The sequence below is a fragment of the Rhea americana genome, unplaced genomic scaffold (genome assembly GCF_003343005.1).
Source record: "Rhea americana isolate MKP2758 unplaced genomic scaffold, rheAme1 scaffold_10, whole genome shotgun sequence".
Classification (NCBI taxonomy): Eukaryota; Metazoa; Chordata; class Aves; order Rheiformes; family Rheidae; genus Rhea; species Rhea americana.
The window spans coordinates 4561656-4577077 of NW_028185039.1; the positions used below are offsets into that span (position 1 = coordinate 4561656).

The following is a 15422-nucleotide window of genomic DNA, read 5'->3' on the forward strand; positions in this document are numbered from 1 at the left end:
GTAGTCTCTTCTGAATGTAAAGATTTGTGTGGTCCTTTTGTTTTACAGTGTTCCATGTAGAAGCCAGGAAGCCTGAAGAAGGCTGTAAAAGCTAGAGGAATGATTCTCTGTGTCTCTGCAACTATGTAAGTATTAGATCTTTACTTACAAGATCACTTGCAAAGCATAAACTGTTAGAACAGGGATTGCTTCTGATTTGGCAGTCGCGGGGCCCTCTCATGCCTCCCCAAAGGTCAGCTTTGTGTATCTGTTCCTAGGGAGAAAAAGATGGGGCACCCACACTGCTATTATAGAAGTTATGCCCTCTGCCCACAAAAAGATAAAAAATGCACAATGAAATTCTGCTATGGACTCTTTATTTGCAAAAAGTTGAGACTGAGTGAAAGCTTAGTTGATCTTTAGCAATGTTGTCTTCGCCTTAGCTGATGAACTGCTACTTGGGAAGGGATTTAGTGGTTGGCTGAACAATGTCCCCTTTTGTAATGAGATTTCTTAAACTTTCCTTTAAGGTGTTCTTGTATACGTGTTTTTTTTCCCCTCTTCTCTCCTGATACTGTCTGTGTTTTGTAAGCTCACCTCCTAAATACCTTCTGATGCAACACTTTATTAACAGCATAATGCTTGACTATGTTTTGTAATTGCTACAGTAACATTATAGTCATTAAACAAAAATGTTTGCCTGGGTTACTTAAATATCCCTTTTACATCTGCGAGCTCTTGCCCTGTCTGGTTGTACTGTTGTCAGTTGTGTTGTGGTATCCAACAGAGGATCACTWCTGAGTCACTTCACTGTTTTGGTTCCTTCACGCCATGGATTATGTGTGATTTGATCTCTTGAAATCATTGGAGAARGGCTTACAAAATTTATAAAAGAAAGCAACCATTAGCAAGATYTTTCCAAATTTTTCCAAATTTTTCAGTCTTATGTGTTGGGCAGTATGGCTTGACACATTCTTTGTTCTTAAATGGTGGCTTTCATTTAACTGATTGTAGTCACCAGTGCTAGACTTCCTGTGTTTCCAGGTGCTTACTCCCTTCTAGTAAGAAATAGAGAGCATCATTGTCCATCTATGCTTTGCAGTTCCTGTTATGTGGAAGACAGCCTCATGGGCATCTTGGTGATTCATATTTACTGTAGGTTATTGCTCAATACTTGTCTGAGTAATCAAACTTATTTGGGAGTCCTGTATCCTGTTGCGCTTCCAACTTTAACCCTGAGTTTTGTTCTTTATTAGTAGAATGGCAAAACTTAATGGCTAGTACTGCTTTCTCTATCTTACTGTCTAGTTGTATAAATTGTTACAGTAAGTTTGCTCTTGAGAACTGATCCTTTGGGGAATTGGTGCTTTGCCACCAGTGYGGGATTGCCTTTGTGTGTATGAGAACTTTATACCTGAGGTACCTAATCCAGCTGGGAGAAATAAAGTTCTTGTGCTCACTTAGGCATAATCAGCCTGACCTATACMTGACATTTGCTTTGCTATGCAGTTAAATGAACACCTCTATTTGCTTTCTTGAAAGTGCTTTTTAATCTTCATCGAACACTGAGTTCAGTGTGGCTTCTGATGCTGCAGTTGGAACCCTTCTTCATCCTACATTAACAAAAAGCTTTGAGTTCTCCCACTTGTTTCCATCACCTTCCTATGCACTTGTTTTCATGGCTTGAAACCTGAGTCATATAGGAAGCGGAGGTGACTAGTAAGTGGACACGGCACAGTGAAAGCTTTTTATAAAAGGATAACTCATGGAGCACTGAAAGATTTGTCTCTTGCAAAGCAAGATACATGCACAAACTGCCAACAGATGCAGTCTAACTTTTTTTTAGGTGGTTTTGCTATTTTGGGAGCAGAGTGCTTCAAAGTATCTGGAAGATGACATCAGGTTTTGTGCATCAGAAAAGTGAGAAACTACAGCAACTGCACTTGGGTATCTTGTAGTGTTTGTTGGTAGTAAGTAGGATTACTGTGACTATCTCCTCAGTAGAGAGGAAGAAAGAAGCTCTGTTACTGCAAGGAGCACCAATGCTAGCAGAGCTCAGGCCCTTTGTAAGGCAAGTGGGTTGGAGAATAGAAAAGTTACTTGTTCGGAGAGGTGCATTGGTGGGGACTTGGTTAACTTGCATTGTATAGATTAGTGTCAGTGTACTCCCCACTGGTTCTCAGAAGCAGCCATAAGGATGCTTCCCAGTGTATAGCGGTTTAAAAATGCTGACTGACCTTCCTTCTGTGTAAAGTAATGTTGTCTTCTCATGATAGCAAATGACAAAACCCTCATCTGTTTGTGGTGCTGGTGATGTCAAGTTTTAGACTTGAATACTGGGTATTTTTTTTAATACAACAGTTGCTTAGAAAGAGTGACAGCATGAATCATTTCTGTTAAGAAAATACAAGGATAGAATGTGTAAGTTAATCTTGCAAACTGTTTGCTTGCTTTTAACTTGAAATTGGGGTTACTAAAGTGAATTAGACTAATAATCTCTGTCCGTTATCCTGCTTCTGATCTGCTACCTGCTACTTCAGAGGAAAGTGCCATTCACTAATAAGCAGCTATTCCTTAACTTACCCATAGGGAAAAGCCATTCCTGGAAGAACAAGTATTAATGTGTAAATAGAACTTTTGAATTCTGATGAATTTAAATAAAAAAAGGAAGGGAGTCTGGTATCTGGCAGTTAATCAATAATCAATAATTTACATGGTCTAATATCCAATTTGTTTTGATGTARTGGAAAAATAACTGATGTGAATTTGAGAAGACAGTGTTCCTCAGATGGAGCACTGGAACCAGGGCCAGGCTGTTCTCTTCCAAATCACAAAGAGCTGAGAAGCAGTGAGGACCCATGAAACTGCCTTATGGGTTATTTATGTGGAAATGTGTCTTTTAATGAATCCTTTAAAMTACAAACAACTAAGAAGTAATTTTTGAATACATTAGATTGAACTTTACTTGCCCATAAAAATRATGTTACAAAGTGCCTCTCTTAAGCACATACCAGATGTTTGTTCTTTCTGCTGCTTTAAAAAATAGTTATACAAATTGGAATTAAAAAAAAATAACTGATGAGTTGTTAAATATTAAAAGTTGTTAAATTCCTTGTTTCTGTAGATATCTGGGCTGACAGTTCAGGAAAATATGTATTACTTCCTGCATTCTGCCCTCCGGGGCCTGTCCTCTACCCTTTCCTTGCTCTCTCTCCCTGCTTCCCTTTTCCACGTCCCCTCCCTTCCACAGAGGGACGTTTGAACTGTGCATCACACTCAACCTATAGGGCAGGCTTGGCTACTGGCAATAAAACAAGTGGTCAGGAGTGAAAGACTACACCTGTACTAAGAGAAGTATCTTCTTAAACTGCAGGTCCATACCTGAGGCTTATTAAAAAAGGAAAAAAAAAAAAAAAAAANNAAAAAAAAAACTTCTCTCTCTGTAGTTTGCTTTTAAGGATTTTTTTTTCTTTTTTTAAGAGGTATCTCTAGGGATAAAAAAAAAAAAAAAACTTCTCTCTCTGTAGTTTGCTTTTAAGGATTTTTTTTTCTTTTTTTAAGAGGTATCTCTAGGGATAATCAGCATTTACCAGGTTTGYTGCTATGTGAAGAAACTTCTTTGTGAATGTATAGTTTATATGGGTCAAAAAGTGGTAGGGAGGAAATMAGTTGTGCTGGGAAAAGGTCTGTTGCTGATTAAACAAGCTCCACATTGTAGTAAGCTATATTGGCAAAAGGAGTCTTATTTGCTCCTGAAACTACATATACCGTGTTTTGACAAAATAGATATAACACTTGAGAGGAGCTGAGGAAAAGATACGTGTTTGTAATCTTAATTTCTGGAGAATTCATCTGTTGTCAGTGCTGCTGTTCAAAGTTGGTTTAGAGCTTAAAATAGGAGTTTGATTTCTAAAGGGATTTACCCAAGACGGAATACACAAACTGTGCTTGTATCTATTTTCTTTCTTTGTATTTAATTTGTAATCCTGCTTTTCTGACTTTTTCTAGTTCTGTAACCCAGAAGTAATAACCAAAAAGCTATAACAAAAAGACTAAGTAAACCCATTTTTTACTGTGGAGGCTGCTACCTAACAGACAGCAGAGGTGAGATGCAAATAAGTGGAGAAAGGAGGAATATGATAAGCAGTTGCTTTCTTGGAGTGGATATTTCTAAGAAATGGCCTATTCGAGGACATGGCTGCATGCTGATAGGGTACTGCGAGAGTCTGGTTGGTTTTAATAGGAATAGCTCAAGATCCTTTTTCTGTGAGTAAAATATCTTTTCCAAATATGCAAGGCTTTAATGTTATGATTTCTAAAAACAGAATGTGAAGAAATCATTGTGGCATTTCAATTTACATTGAAAAAAATGAACTGGAAATACTGCTTCTTACTATCTGTATGTGTATTTGTCTGAAAGTTTGAAAGTTTCATTAAAAAGGCCCTCTCCCCTTTGCCTGTCTCCTTACCTGATGAGCAAGAGCCCACTTGAAACAATAATTCCTTAAATACCATCTTGCATGAAAAATGAGTGTTACCTACTTTCTGCAGACATGCTCTGTGTATGTTTTAAAAACAAAAAATCTAGATTCCAAACACTAAAAAAAAAAAAAAAAAGCTTTTGCCAGTTTGCCAAAGGTACAATCTAAATTCTAAAGCATAAGTCTGTCATTCTGTTCCCCAAAGCTTTATTTCAGTGTTTTGTATTTTATATCTAAAATATGAATATACTTTTCAAAACTATTTCCTGTAAAATATTCCTGTGTTAGAGTAGTCTGTCTTGATGAAGTCTCTACATGAATCAACCTCTTTGTAACCTATGTTACAGTAAGAATTTTAGGAATTTCCTTTATTAGGACCCGTTAGTATATTGCAGCCACTGAGTGAGCTGCATTGATTCCTAGGTAAAAGAGCCTGAAATTGCCCAAAATTTATGACATATGCCAACTTTTTATACACTACACCTTTTCAGTATGTAAAACTTAAATATTCTGAAGTTGATCGCTTACTGTGAATGTTACTCTGTATTTAATACTTACAATACTCTTGTGTAGGAGCAGTGATTTAACTCAAACTGTTTTCCAGGTTAGTTGACTGCCGCTGAGGGCATGGTGAAATGCGTTGAACAGCTGCCGAGAGGGTGTCTGACTGCCAGGGGACTGCTCTAGAAGCTGGGCTTGCAACATCATGGGCCAGTGTGTCACGAAGTGCAAGAACCCTTCTTCCACCCTTGGCAGCAAAAACGGGGAAAGAGAATCTGGCAGCAAGTCGCACAGTAAAAGGAGTGCAGTCCACAAAGACGACCATCCTTCGGTTTGTGGGAAGTCTTCAGGGGATATCCTCGTCAATGGGACAAAGAAAACGGACGCCGCTGTAGAGTCTAGTCAGCCTCCAACGTTTTCTGGGGATGCAAAGAAAGACGCTGTTTCCAGTGCAGAAGAGTCTTCACTCCAAAGGATTGGGGAGTTGTTCAGGAGATATAAGGATGAACGGGAAGATGCCATACTGGAGGAAGGAATGGAACGATTTTGCAATGACCTCTGTGTTGATCCCACTGAATTTAAAGTGCTAGTTTTGGCTTGGAAATTCCAGGCTGCTACCATGTGCAAATTTACAAGGTTAGTTCCTGTAGAACTTTTAATTATTTTCATATGTTAAAATATATCCTACCATCTGTATGTTGGAGAGACAACCTTGTTAGCTTCACTTACTTACCTCTTTTAACGCTTGCGTTTTTGACCAAATTAATTCCTACCGTTGCAGAAGGTAAGCTTTGTATTGTCCTCTCTCCCTCCCCTCACAGTGGATTTTGGAATTGAAAGTATGTTTTGGACATATTGTTGGTAGTGATGGACAGTGTAATGACGTTCTCTAGACACTAATTTATTCTTGATTTGCCAAACTAATTTTGCTGTATCCAGCATTGTCTGGATGATAACAAAGTTGGACACTGAAATTAATTTCTATTTTGAAGTAATATGTGTAATTACTTACTAATYACTATCAATTGTTGTTCTGTTTAAAAAAAAGAAAGAAAAGAAAAGAAAAAAAGAAAGCTGAAAAGTAGACTCCTTCCTAAGAATTTTTCCTGCCCAACTAGTATTACTCTTAATGACTTTTTTCAAGATTAATTTTGTTGAATCAGAGAGAGAGAAATAAACCCAAGGTTTCTGACACTGTGGTAGCTGTTTCATGCTAGCTGGCAGCAATTGGTATTTAAAGTGTTGTCTGTCTTTCCGGAATATGTGTTCAGTGTGCAGGCTTATAAAGCTTGCTTGATGCTACAAGAAACAGMAGAAGGACTAATATTTACCAGCAAAAAGAGAACCAAAAAACCCAGTAACCCTCCCACTCCTCCTTGCCCCAAACCTGATTGTATATCATTGTCCAGGTAAGAGCGAATAAAGGCTTCCTGGAGGGCCTTGCCTACAGTTTGAGAGGGATTTTTCTTTTTCCCCCTCATCTAGGTCGGTTTGAGTAATGCTACCCATTTTAACACTGCTAATATTTATTAAAATTACTTCCGTGTTCTAAGCTTGAAACCTTTTGTTGCATACTGAGCACAGAGAGCTTTTCCTGCCTCTTTGGAGGTGACATGGATGTGAGTGTGTCTTAAATGSAAGGGAATTACTCTGTGGAATGCAGATGTGGGTTTGCAAGGGGCAGAAGGAACAGATATTCCCTAAGGTGATAAGAGAGYGATAAGCAGTTTCTAGGATTCTGCACAACCAGCCTGAGTGTTACTAACACTATTATGATTCTCTTGGAGAGAAGCCAAATATCCTGGTGAGAGGCTACGTGTGTTTAATAGTACGTTCCCTGGTATTGGTCTCGAGACATGGCCCACGGAGTGCTAAGTGCTGTTTTGACATTTCCCGTTACAGAAGGCAGTGTACACACTTGTCCATGCTCTGGGGCTCTGCGCTGTCTGTCCTCTCTCCATCCCGTCCTGTGTCAGAATCTGTGATTTTCCTTAGTATTRGCTGGTGGATATGCTAAGGCACTTGTTCATGAGTGTTAGATTCTAAGTCACAGCTAGCCATCAAGCCACATGACCTCATACACTGGTTTGTTGACTATGTTTGGATACTGGCTTGTAGCCTGGCTGCATGATGCCGTGCTCTGATCCATTCTTTCAGCAGATGCCTTCTGTGACCATCACAGCTGGCACCCTTTTATTTTGCATGTTAGAAGAGAACCCAAAAACTGAAGGAAAGCCACGACTGAACTATTGTTTTCCTTGAACAATTCTTCCAGAGCGTGGGCGTTAAGGCATGGGCAGTATCAGATCAAGCTGGTTTATGTATGAGGCTTCAGGGAGTAAATGTAGTATTTTCAGATGTATTTGCACTGCTTCTATGGTACCCTTACTTCTTTTTGTTTGGTTGGTTTTTTACATGAAAGACGCTGGATATGGTAGCATCAAGTAGTCAGAAAGCTGTAAAGCAAAGTGTCTTTCAAATGCTGGTAATGCCCCAACCATGCAGGGTGGATGTGTTCTGAGTGTGGTCCCCAAGCCACAAGAAACTGGAAACTTGGCAGCTCTAGTTGCTGGGAGTTTTCAAACACCCAGCAGAGGGGTGAGAGCATGCTGTGTATTGCAGCACGTTGCTGGGGTACCCCTCTGTTGATTTGGTGTATCTGAACAGAGATGGAACTTTGTTCAGTGTTTGAGGTTGATRAGAAGTGTTCTCAATAATTTCTCTTCTCTTGCTTACTAGGAAAGAGTTTTTCGAAGGCTGCAAAGCAATAAATGCAGACAGCATTGATGGCATTTGTGCAAGGTTCCCCAGCCTCCTAAATGAAGCCAAGCAGGAAGATAAATTCAAGGATCTCTATCGTTTCACCTTTCAGTTTGGCCTGGACTCTGAAGAAGGACAGCGGTCGCTACATCGGGAAATAGCCATTGCCCTTTGGAAGTTAGTCTTCACCCAAAACAAACCCCCTATTTTGGACCAGTGGTTACACTTCCTAATCGAGAACCCCTCAGGAATCAAGGGAATCTCCCGGGACACGTGGAACATGTTTCTAAATTTTACTCAGGTGATTGGACCAGACCTTAGCAACTACAGTGAAGACGAGGCCTGGCCTAGTCTCTTCGATACCTTTGTGGAGTGGGAAATGGAGCGAAGGAAAAAGGAAGAGGAAACCAAATGTATTATTGCGTCTTCAGACACAGAGGGGCTGTGTACGGAAGAACAGACTTAACAGCATTTCAGCATTTAAGCAGCAGTGACAAAAGCAACCTGTTGCCCTTYGTGAAATGTAAACTCTGGAGGTTTCTGGAAATTGCCGAGGCTCCAGATTTTTCTACTTTACACCTTTTTCTGCCTTGTATTTGAAAGGGCTCTAAAATGCTGTATCATGTTTTAGGCACTTTCTTAATTTGGTTATTCCTTTTACTCTTGCCCTGAAATATTTGACCCTGGCTACAAGTTTCTTTTTTTTGTTTTTTTTTTTGTTTGTTTGTTTTTTAAGACTTCAGATTAGTATAAGTAAGTCTGATATTTCTTGCACAATGTAGATCTTTTTAGTTAGGTTAAATTAACATTGCTAAATTATACAGTGCCAGATTAAGTTTTTCATACTACATCTGTCAGGGCAGGTCTGTACTGTGTGTAGTGCTGTTTACATTGTTGAAATTTTAGGCTGTAATGATTTTAAGGTTTTATACCAAGATAAAAAGCAGTGTTAACTGTTAACTATAAATGCATTAATCCCCTGGTAATAAGGCTCTAAAAACAACATAAGCCACAGCTTTTTGTAATATGGCTAATTCCCATTTTAAGCTAACTCTTAGTGAATGAGTCCAAATCATTCCTTTTTTTTCAGAGTATCAAACTAAATGTTGGGATGTTTTATAAAACTACTGTACCTGTCAGTCAACTGAGTGGTAGATAATGATTTGTACCTAAATCTCTTACACATCACATAATAAAAGAGCAGTACTACCTCAGTTTTATTGAAAGTGGACTTCTGGATGGACTTCCATTTTCTCTGGAAGTTGTATTTTTGTGGTTACATGATAATATTTTTACTTGATTAAAAGAACCAAAGGTTCTGCTTCTTAAGTTTGCTAAACATTAGCAGAAGCAACAAATAAACAAACCCCAAGTCTTCAAGGAAAACTGTGGTATAATTCTGCTTTAATATGTTTGATTTATACCTAAAGTATTATCTTACTTGTCTGGCAAGCACAGTACTTCTATGTAATGAACTTTTGCATTAATATTGACAAACCAATTTTTAAACCAGTGTTTAATTGCTAAATTGCAGTTAATACTCCAGACTTTCTGGAGCAACAATATTGGCATCTGATGACAAAGTGAATTCTTAAGATGTTCTTAATGACGAAAGTGTAGATGCGTCATTTTTGGACTGATCTGGTAAATATTTGGATAGGAGTCGATTTATTATTTTAAAATGCTTGTATTGGGACTATTTGCCTGTTGAAATTGTTGTGATTTAAAGGGAGTTTTATTAACACTGGTTGAAACTTTTTTGGTTATTGATGCTACCTTTTTTTTTTAATTTTAGTATGTCAACTTTTTTACACCTTTTTGGTAAAAGGGATGATTGCCAAGGCTTTCTCTTAAGCTAAACATTGGCTTAGTGAATTTGATACGCTTCCATTGCACATCTTTATTTTCAGAGTTGCATTTCAGGATCATAAAAGGACTTCAATTAAAAAACAAAACAAAAACACTGAATAATTGTCCATAGCATCTAATGGCTTTTGTGCTGTATGAAGGTTTTAAAGCTAAAGGAAAGCATATTTTAAGTAGAGCTTGTCATTAGACTCAAGATGGTGTGCTTTGCAAATCTGCTGTGCCCCGRGAGGGTTAGCAGCGATAGAAATATTGGCCTGAATTTGGTAATCGGCTTTGCTGGCACACAGCCTATGCGGTAGCTTGGGTCTAAGACAAATCACTAACAAAACGTAGGTATCTAAAATTATTAGAAAAAAAAATCCACAAGTCTCAAATGGCATCTCTTTCACCTGGTAAAAGGAGAGTTTGATCCATGCTGTTCCTGCAAACTCTTGTGTTGGGAGATGTGTTAAGCTGTGGAAAACAAATGCAGTTGTTTTAGACACAGGTGAGTTTGTCCTTTGCAGGAGAGGAGCCCTGATCTTCATTTCTTACAGGTAAAAACACCATAGCTTTGTCCGTGCTACTGTAACCTTCGCAGCTGCCAGGGCACAAACACTGTTTGGCAGCCGCACCGCGTTCTGATTTGGTGAGCGAGGCAGACCAAAGCATTCAGGGTGAGACTTCTGCTCGTGCTGTTACGGGGTAAAAACTCTTCCCCAACAGAGGCTGCTTTATTCACAAAAGTTGCAAATGTCGACCTGATTTGATAGTAAAGGAAGACAGTATTTATAAATTGGAGACTACTCATTCATTCAACTATTAAATGCTGTGTTCATCACTTTTTTTTTTTTTTTCCTAAGGAGAATTTAAAATGTCCAAATGTGAAAACTAACTACTCAAGTGCGTACTCAGTGCGTGCAGCTGCCACGGATCAGGGCTAGAGTTCTCTAAGGAAAGCATTTGTCTTGTGGTCTGAGCATGGATTRCAGTAAGGAAATTAATTTATAATACAACAAGGTTTAACCATTTTAGTGCATCAAGCGTACTACAGTTGTTTTTGTTTTGTTTCCCCTCAAGACAGTGGTGATGAATATACAGGAAGATAAAAATCTTATTTCTCGTTGGGGAAAGGACGTACAGTTGTCCGCAGCTGAAGTCCCGTGTTTCAGCGCTAGAGGAAAGCCTTGTGCTGCTGCTGCTGCTCAGCCTAGCAGGGGCCACTCCAGCCCGTGGGGTTGCTTGCACAAATAGCCACACAATCTGTCTAGCCGAGAGCCATTCATTTTTAGTCTAATTTCATTTTTGAATTACAAGTTACAAAATAGAAGCCAGGCCTGTCTGAATTTTGAACTTCTAAAGCAGGAGCTGAAGCCAAGGTGCAGCTCTCCTGCAGTGCTGGAGGTGGCAGAGGGCATCGGGCTTTGCCTTGGGTTGCCGATGGTTTTATGAACCTCTCTCAACGATAGACTTTACTTTTTAATGTCAGTGTGTCTGTGGTGGGAGTGGAGGTTTGTACATGTTTCTGGGAAGTTTTTAGCGATACTGGAGCCTCAAAAATATGCCTGTTTAATGGTTAAGCTGTGAATTTCTGTGGAATAGGCCAAATACATTCACTCTTCATTTTTATATAATTTTAATCCTCATTGTGTAGGCCAGAGGACTGTAAGTGGGTAGTGATGCTGATGAAATTCTTGAAACTGTTGGAACTATTAAAAATAATTTTTGTTTGAGTATGGGTTAAAAAACTTGATGCATGAAGTAAATCTGCTGCAGCTTGGGATAAACAACTCTAGATATGCATTTTGACTGTTTTAGTAATATCCTAGAAAACTGGTTTGATATCAACACTAGCATTTTGTTGCCTTCCCTTATAAACCTAAAGAAATGTGATTCCTGTAAACGTTACTCCCTAGGAATAAAACACTGACCCCCTGCACAAGTTTATCGTTTGCGGCAGCTTTAGAAGTTGGCTCCTCGGTCGACCGGGGCTCGGCTGTGCGAAATCCCACTTGTGGGGGTGCGTTGCTGAGGTCAAAGACTGTTGTTTCAAGTTAGGGCTTAAAGGATCGAGCCCGTAGGTGGCCACAAACATGGCTGAATGTTGAGTTGTGAGTTTACTTGCTGTTGGTGCTATACCGTGTGGAGAATCGCAGCGCTGTAATATTGTGCAGCTGTAATGCAGGAGAAGACGCGCGGGTGGCCCCGGCCTCCCCGGGCTGCRGCAGCGGGTGCGCTCGCGGAGCGGCCCCTGCGCCCCGGCGGCTTTTCAGCTGGGTGTAYGTGAGAGCGTGAAACGCTGAAAACTGAGCTGGAGGAACCCGTGTCGCGCCTGGTTCCTGGAAGCGGCCGTGCGCTCGCTGACGGCTGTAGCGTTCGCGTGGCGCCGTCCACGCCAGCGTCATCCTTGCCGCTCTGAGCCTTGCTTCCAGCAAGTCGGCCGAGCTCAAGCAGCGCCGGGTAGTTCAGAGCCACCTCYGCTGGGAAGGGATTCGCTGACCGTTCGTTGCAGAGAGCAGTCATCGTAGGCTTCGGGGTCTTGCAGCCTTGGGTGCTGCGCTGTCGTCCTTTCTTAGAAAACTCTTTGTAAATCGGGTACCAGATTGTGCCCTTGAGCTCACTCAGCTCGAAATGTGTGTGTGTGACTTTAGGCTTTCGTATTGGAAAGGAAGGTGTTCAACCTGGAAGTCAAAGTTCTTCAGGGCAGCRCCTCAATCTACTGCAAAACTGAGAAAACTTTCAAATTAATAGTGAAAGGTCAAAGTCTGCTTAAATCTTACAGTGCGCAAACACCAGTGTTARGTTTTTCTCTCTGGACTATTGAATCTTTAGATTTGTATTGTCAACTGAAGTAAAATACCTGAAATTGTAAGCCAGAAGGTCGCAACTCCATCACCATGAAGTACATAGGTATCTCTACCTCTTGTTCTTAGACTTGAACGGTTTAAGGTTACCACCTTTTTCTGCCAGGATTTTATGCCTGGAGGAGTAATCTGTTTTTTTAATTGACCCCAGTTAAGTATTATCTATTTGCTGTACTCTTTGGTATGCTGCATTTAATCTGCATGTGGTCGACCCGTTGAAAAGGGGCCAAGTCGGACTGCGACGGCAGTGTAAATCCCCCGGGACGCTGGTTTTGGAGCGGAGTGGAGTCGCCGGCGGCCCGGGGCCTGCCGCCTGCCTCGGCTCCCTGTACTGGCAGCAGGGCCGCCCGGCGSCCTGCCCGTTTGCCCTCAAAGCTTTCGGACCCCACTCGATGCAGTGCCGTGAGCGTGTTTGTCTTGTGATGAAAAACAGTGCGTTTGCTCCGCGTTGGGCTGTGCCTGTGCCGCCGAAGGAAGCTGGCGGCTGCCGAAGTGCAAGGGTTACCTGCTTCCCTTCTTATCCCTAAGGCCAATAGCTGGGTCAGAATAAAGCCCTTGCGCTCGGAGCAAAGCTGGGAGCTTTGGAGCGCGTTGGAGATGCCCTGCTGGTTTCAGTGCTCAGTTGCATGCACTGATGCAGTTAGGTGGCATCTCTTTATCGTGCAACACATCTGCCTCCTTCCCTCTCCTCCCCAAAGAAAACTGCAGCACAGTTACTGTCATTGTAAATCTGAAATAGATGCCATGCTGTAGCAAGTGTTGCTACCAAAATATTCTTCCAACTTTAGGGCTGCTTGAGAGGGTGTGAAATCTTGCACTATTTGTCTTGCACATATTTCAAGGGAAGGATGGGGACTTAGGAGATGACAGGCAAAAGGAGCGTGAATTTACTAGGTCTGCAAACAGCTTGCCTTAAATCACTAAAGTTACAGCCGTTCCTCACTACTATTGCAATCCTCAGTCCTTCTGTAGTTAGGCTCTAAAATGTTGACAGGTTCTGGAGGTTTTACAACTTTGTTATTGTTCATATATGCTTCTATCTCTGTGTAATTGCACTCTACAGATAAGCCCTTTCTGGATAACATGTTAATTTACACACAGAGAGAAGCAACATTTATCCCCAGTAAATGTTCTTGCTGTAACTTTTYTTCCTGTAAATTGTATTTGGACTAAAGGTTGCCTACTGTTGAGTGAGTACGTTTACTTGAATGTTGCCATGTTCTGCAGTTACAGCTGCTGACTCTTGCTCTTCTCTGGGCCCRTGAGAGGGGAGATTCTTTGACCAGAGGTGGCAAATCTGCACAGAGCATCGGCGGCCTCCAGGCTGGCTGCTGCTTTTTATTCCCACGTGTATTAATGTTAGAGGACGTCATAGCGTAGTGCTTCATATCTTGAAGTTGTGACTTTTTAGTCACACTAAATATAGTTATCTTGAAAATAGGTTTTCTCTCTTATCTGTAAGTTAAAATAGCCTTTTAAAAAGGCAGTGAGCTGGCAGGAGTGTTTTGAGCTARCTTGAGTTTCAAGGGAAGTTGGTGCGACTTGCAGGATTAGGTTCTAACCCAGCAATTCTGGGATTTGTGCTGGCTGCTCTTGAGGGCATGAAACAACCACAAGACATTAGCTGGCTGCGTGGGGCGGACCTGGCAGCGTGAGCACGCTGTTTGATGCGGTTAGGCTTCTTGGCATACTTGCTTGTGGATCTCGGCCCCAGGCTCATCGCRAGTCACTCTTTTTATGGAAGGAATGTGTTTTGATAGTGCATCTTCTCCCAGAGAAGTAACTACTTCTAACTAAGGAAATAATGAAAGCACAACTTTGGCTTTCGTTGAATTGTATGTGAATGCAACTAGTTGATCAGTCTCTCTAGTGCTTATGTATCGAAGGTAAATAGGATCAAATCTGCCATAGTTAGTGTCAGGAGTCATTTTTGCCTTTTTGGATTTACCTAAGACATACAGCACATCTGGGAAACGATGAATGTATTGCTTGTCTTGGAGTAGAACATGCTTCCTCTGGTAGACAGCACTAGCAGAGGTGCTTTGTAAAATGTAATGCTTGAAAATGGCTGGAGTAAATTCTGTTTCACGTAGTGTTTATTTTATTTTTTTTAAAAGAGATGTGGCCAAATTTGAAACAATGATCTATAGAAAACGTGGGAGGAGTTCAAGATGACGCATCTACTTCTGAGTCCCATTTGCTTTGTAGTTTTACAGTTACTTTTTTGTATCAAATTTTGCTCACCATTGTCTGGAACAGAATGGAACCAGCRTATTACAGACTGTGCAATTTAATGCACAATGCAAATAGGTTGTAATAAGACGGTTGTCTTTACTTGATAGCTATTCAGAGTGCAATGTTTTTTGTCGAGTCCCTTTTGAAAGAAGAGCATTAAGTGCAGTCTGAGTTTTTCTTCTCTTACAAGCAAAGTATTGGTTTGTCCATTACTGACTTGTGTGGAATTTGTGCCAGATGTATATTAAATATTTTGGTACTTTTTCTAATCCAATCTGCCATTCGTTTACCTGTGAGATTATTGTACAAGTACTTCTGTATATCTAAATGACCAGCCCCTTAAAGGAGGAAAAAGAAAAACCAAAAAAAAAAAACAAAAAACTTTAGTCCCAATGTATCCTGACTACTGTAGCTTTGTAAATGTTCCAAAGCCTCTGGATTTCCTGTATTCCAGTAAGGTTTGGGGGGGGGGGGAAGTGGAGGAGAACAGCTACAGATATCCAATCCACTGGAAAGGGAATTTGCACGTTGTTCTCTGCATTACTGAACAAATGAGTAACATTTGTGGTGTTTACATAATGCACACTTTGGTGTTCACTTTTTCTTTGTGTGTTGAAGCTTTGTACAAAATGTCTTATTTAAAGCTGAAGTCCTTTTTACATTTTCAATTAAAAGGGGAAAAAAATAATTATTTTTTCATGCCTATAAATAGGACTCTTGCTAACTTTATTTGTCATCTCCAGAGTTTCTCAAG

The 15422-nt window shown here is 40.6% G+C and overlaps 1 protein-coding gene across 3 annotated transcripts in view; it reads left to right on the top strand.

Moving 5' to 3' along the window:
* DCUN1D3 (defective in cullin neddylation 1 domain containing 3) overlaps positions 1–14526 on the top strand; it is a 24369-nt gene extending 9843 nt beyond the window's left edge. For 2 of the 3 annotated variants that reach the window (XM_085302202.1, XM_085302212.1), the window contains exons 2-4: positions 49–125; positions 5065–5597; positions 7701–14526. In XM_085302202.1, the coding sequence (XP_085158328.1) occupies positions 5167–5597; positions 7701–8187 (918 nt within the window). In that variant the 5' untranslated portion in view covers positions 49–125; positions 5065–5166 and the 3' untranslated portion in view covers positions 8188–14526. Of the gene's footprint in view, positions 1–48; positions 126–3934; positions 4084–5064; positions 5598–7700 lie in introns of those variants that run through there. The other variant, XM_085302222.1, reaches the window with a different exon arrangement.
* The last annotated feature ends 896 nt before the right edge of the window (positions 14527–15422 follow it).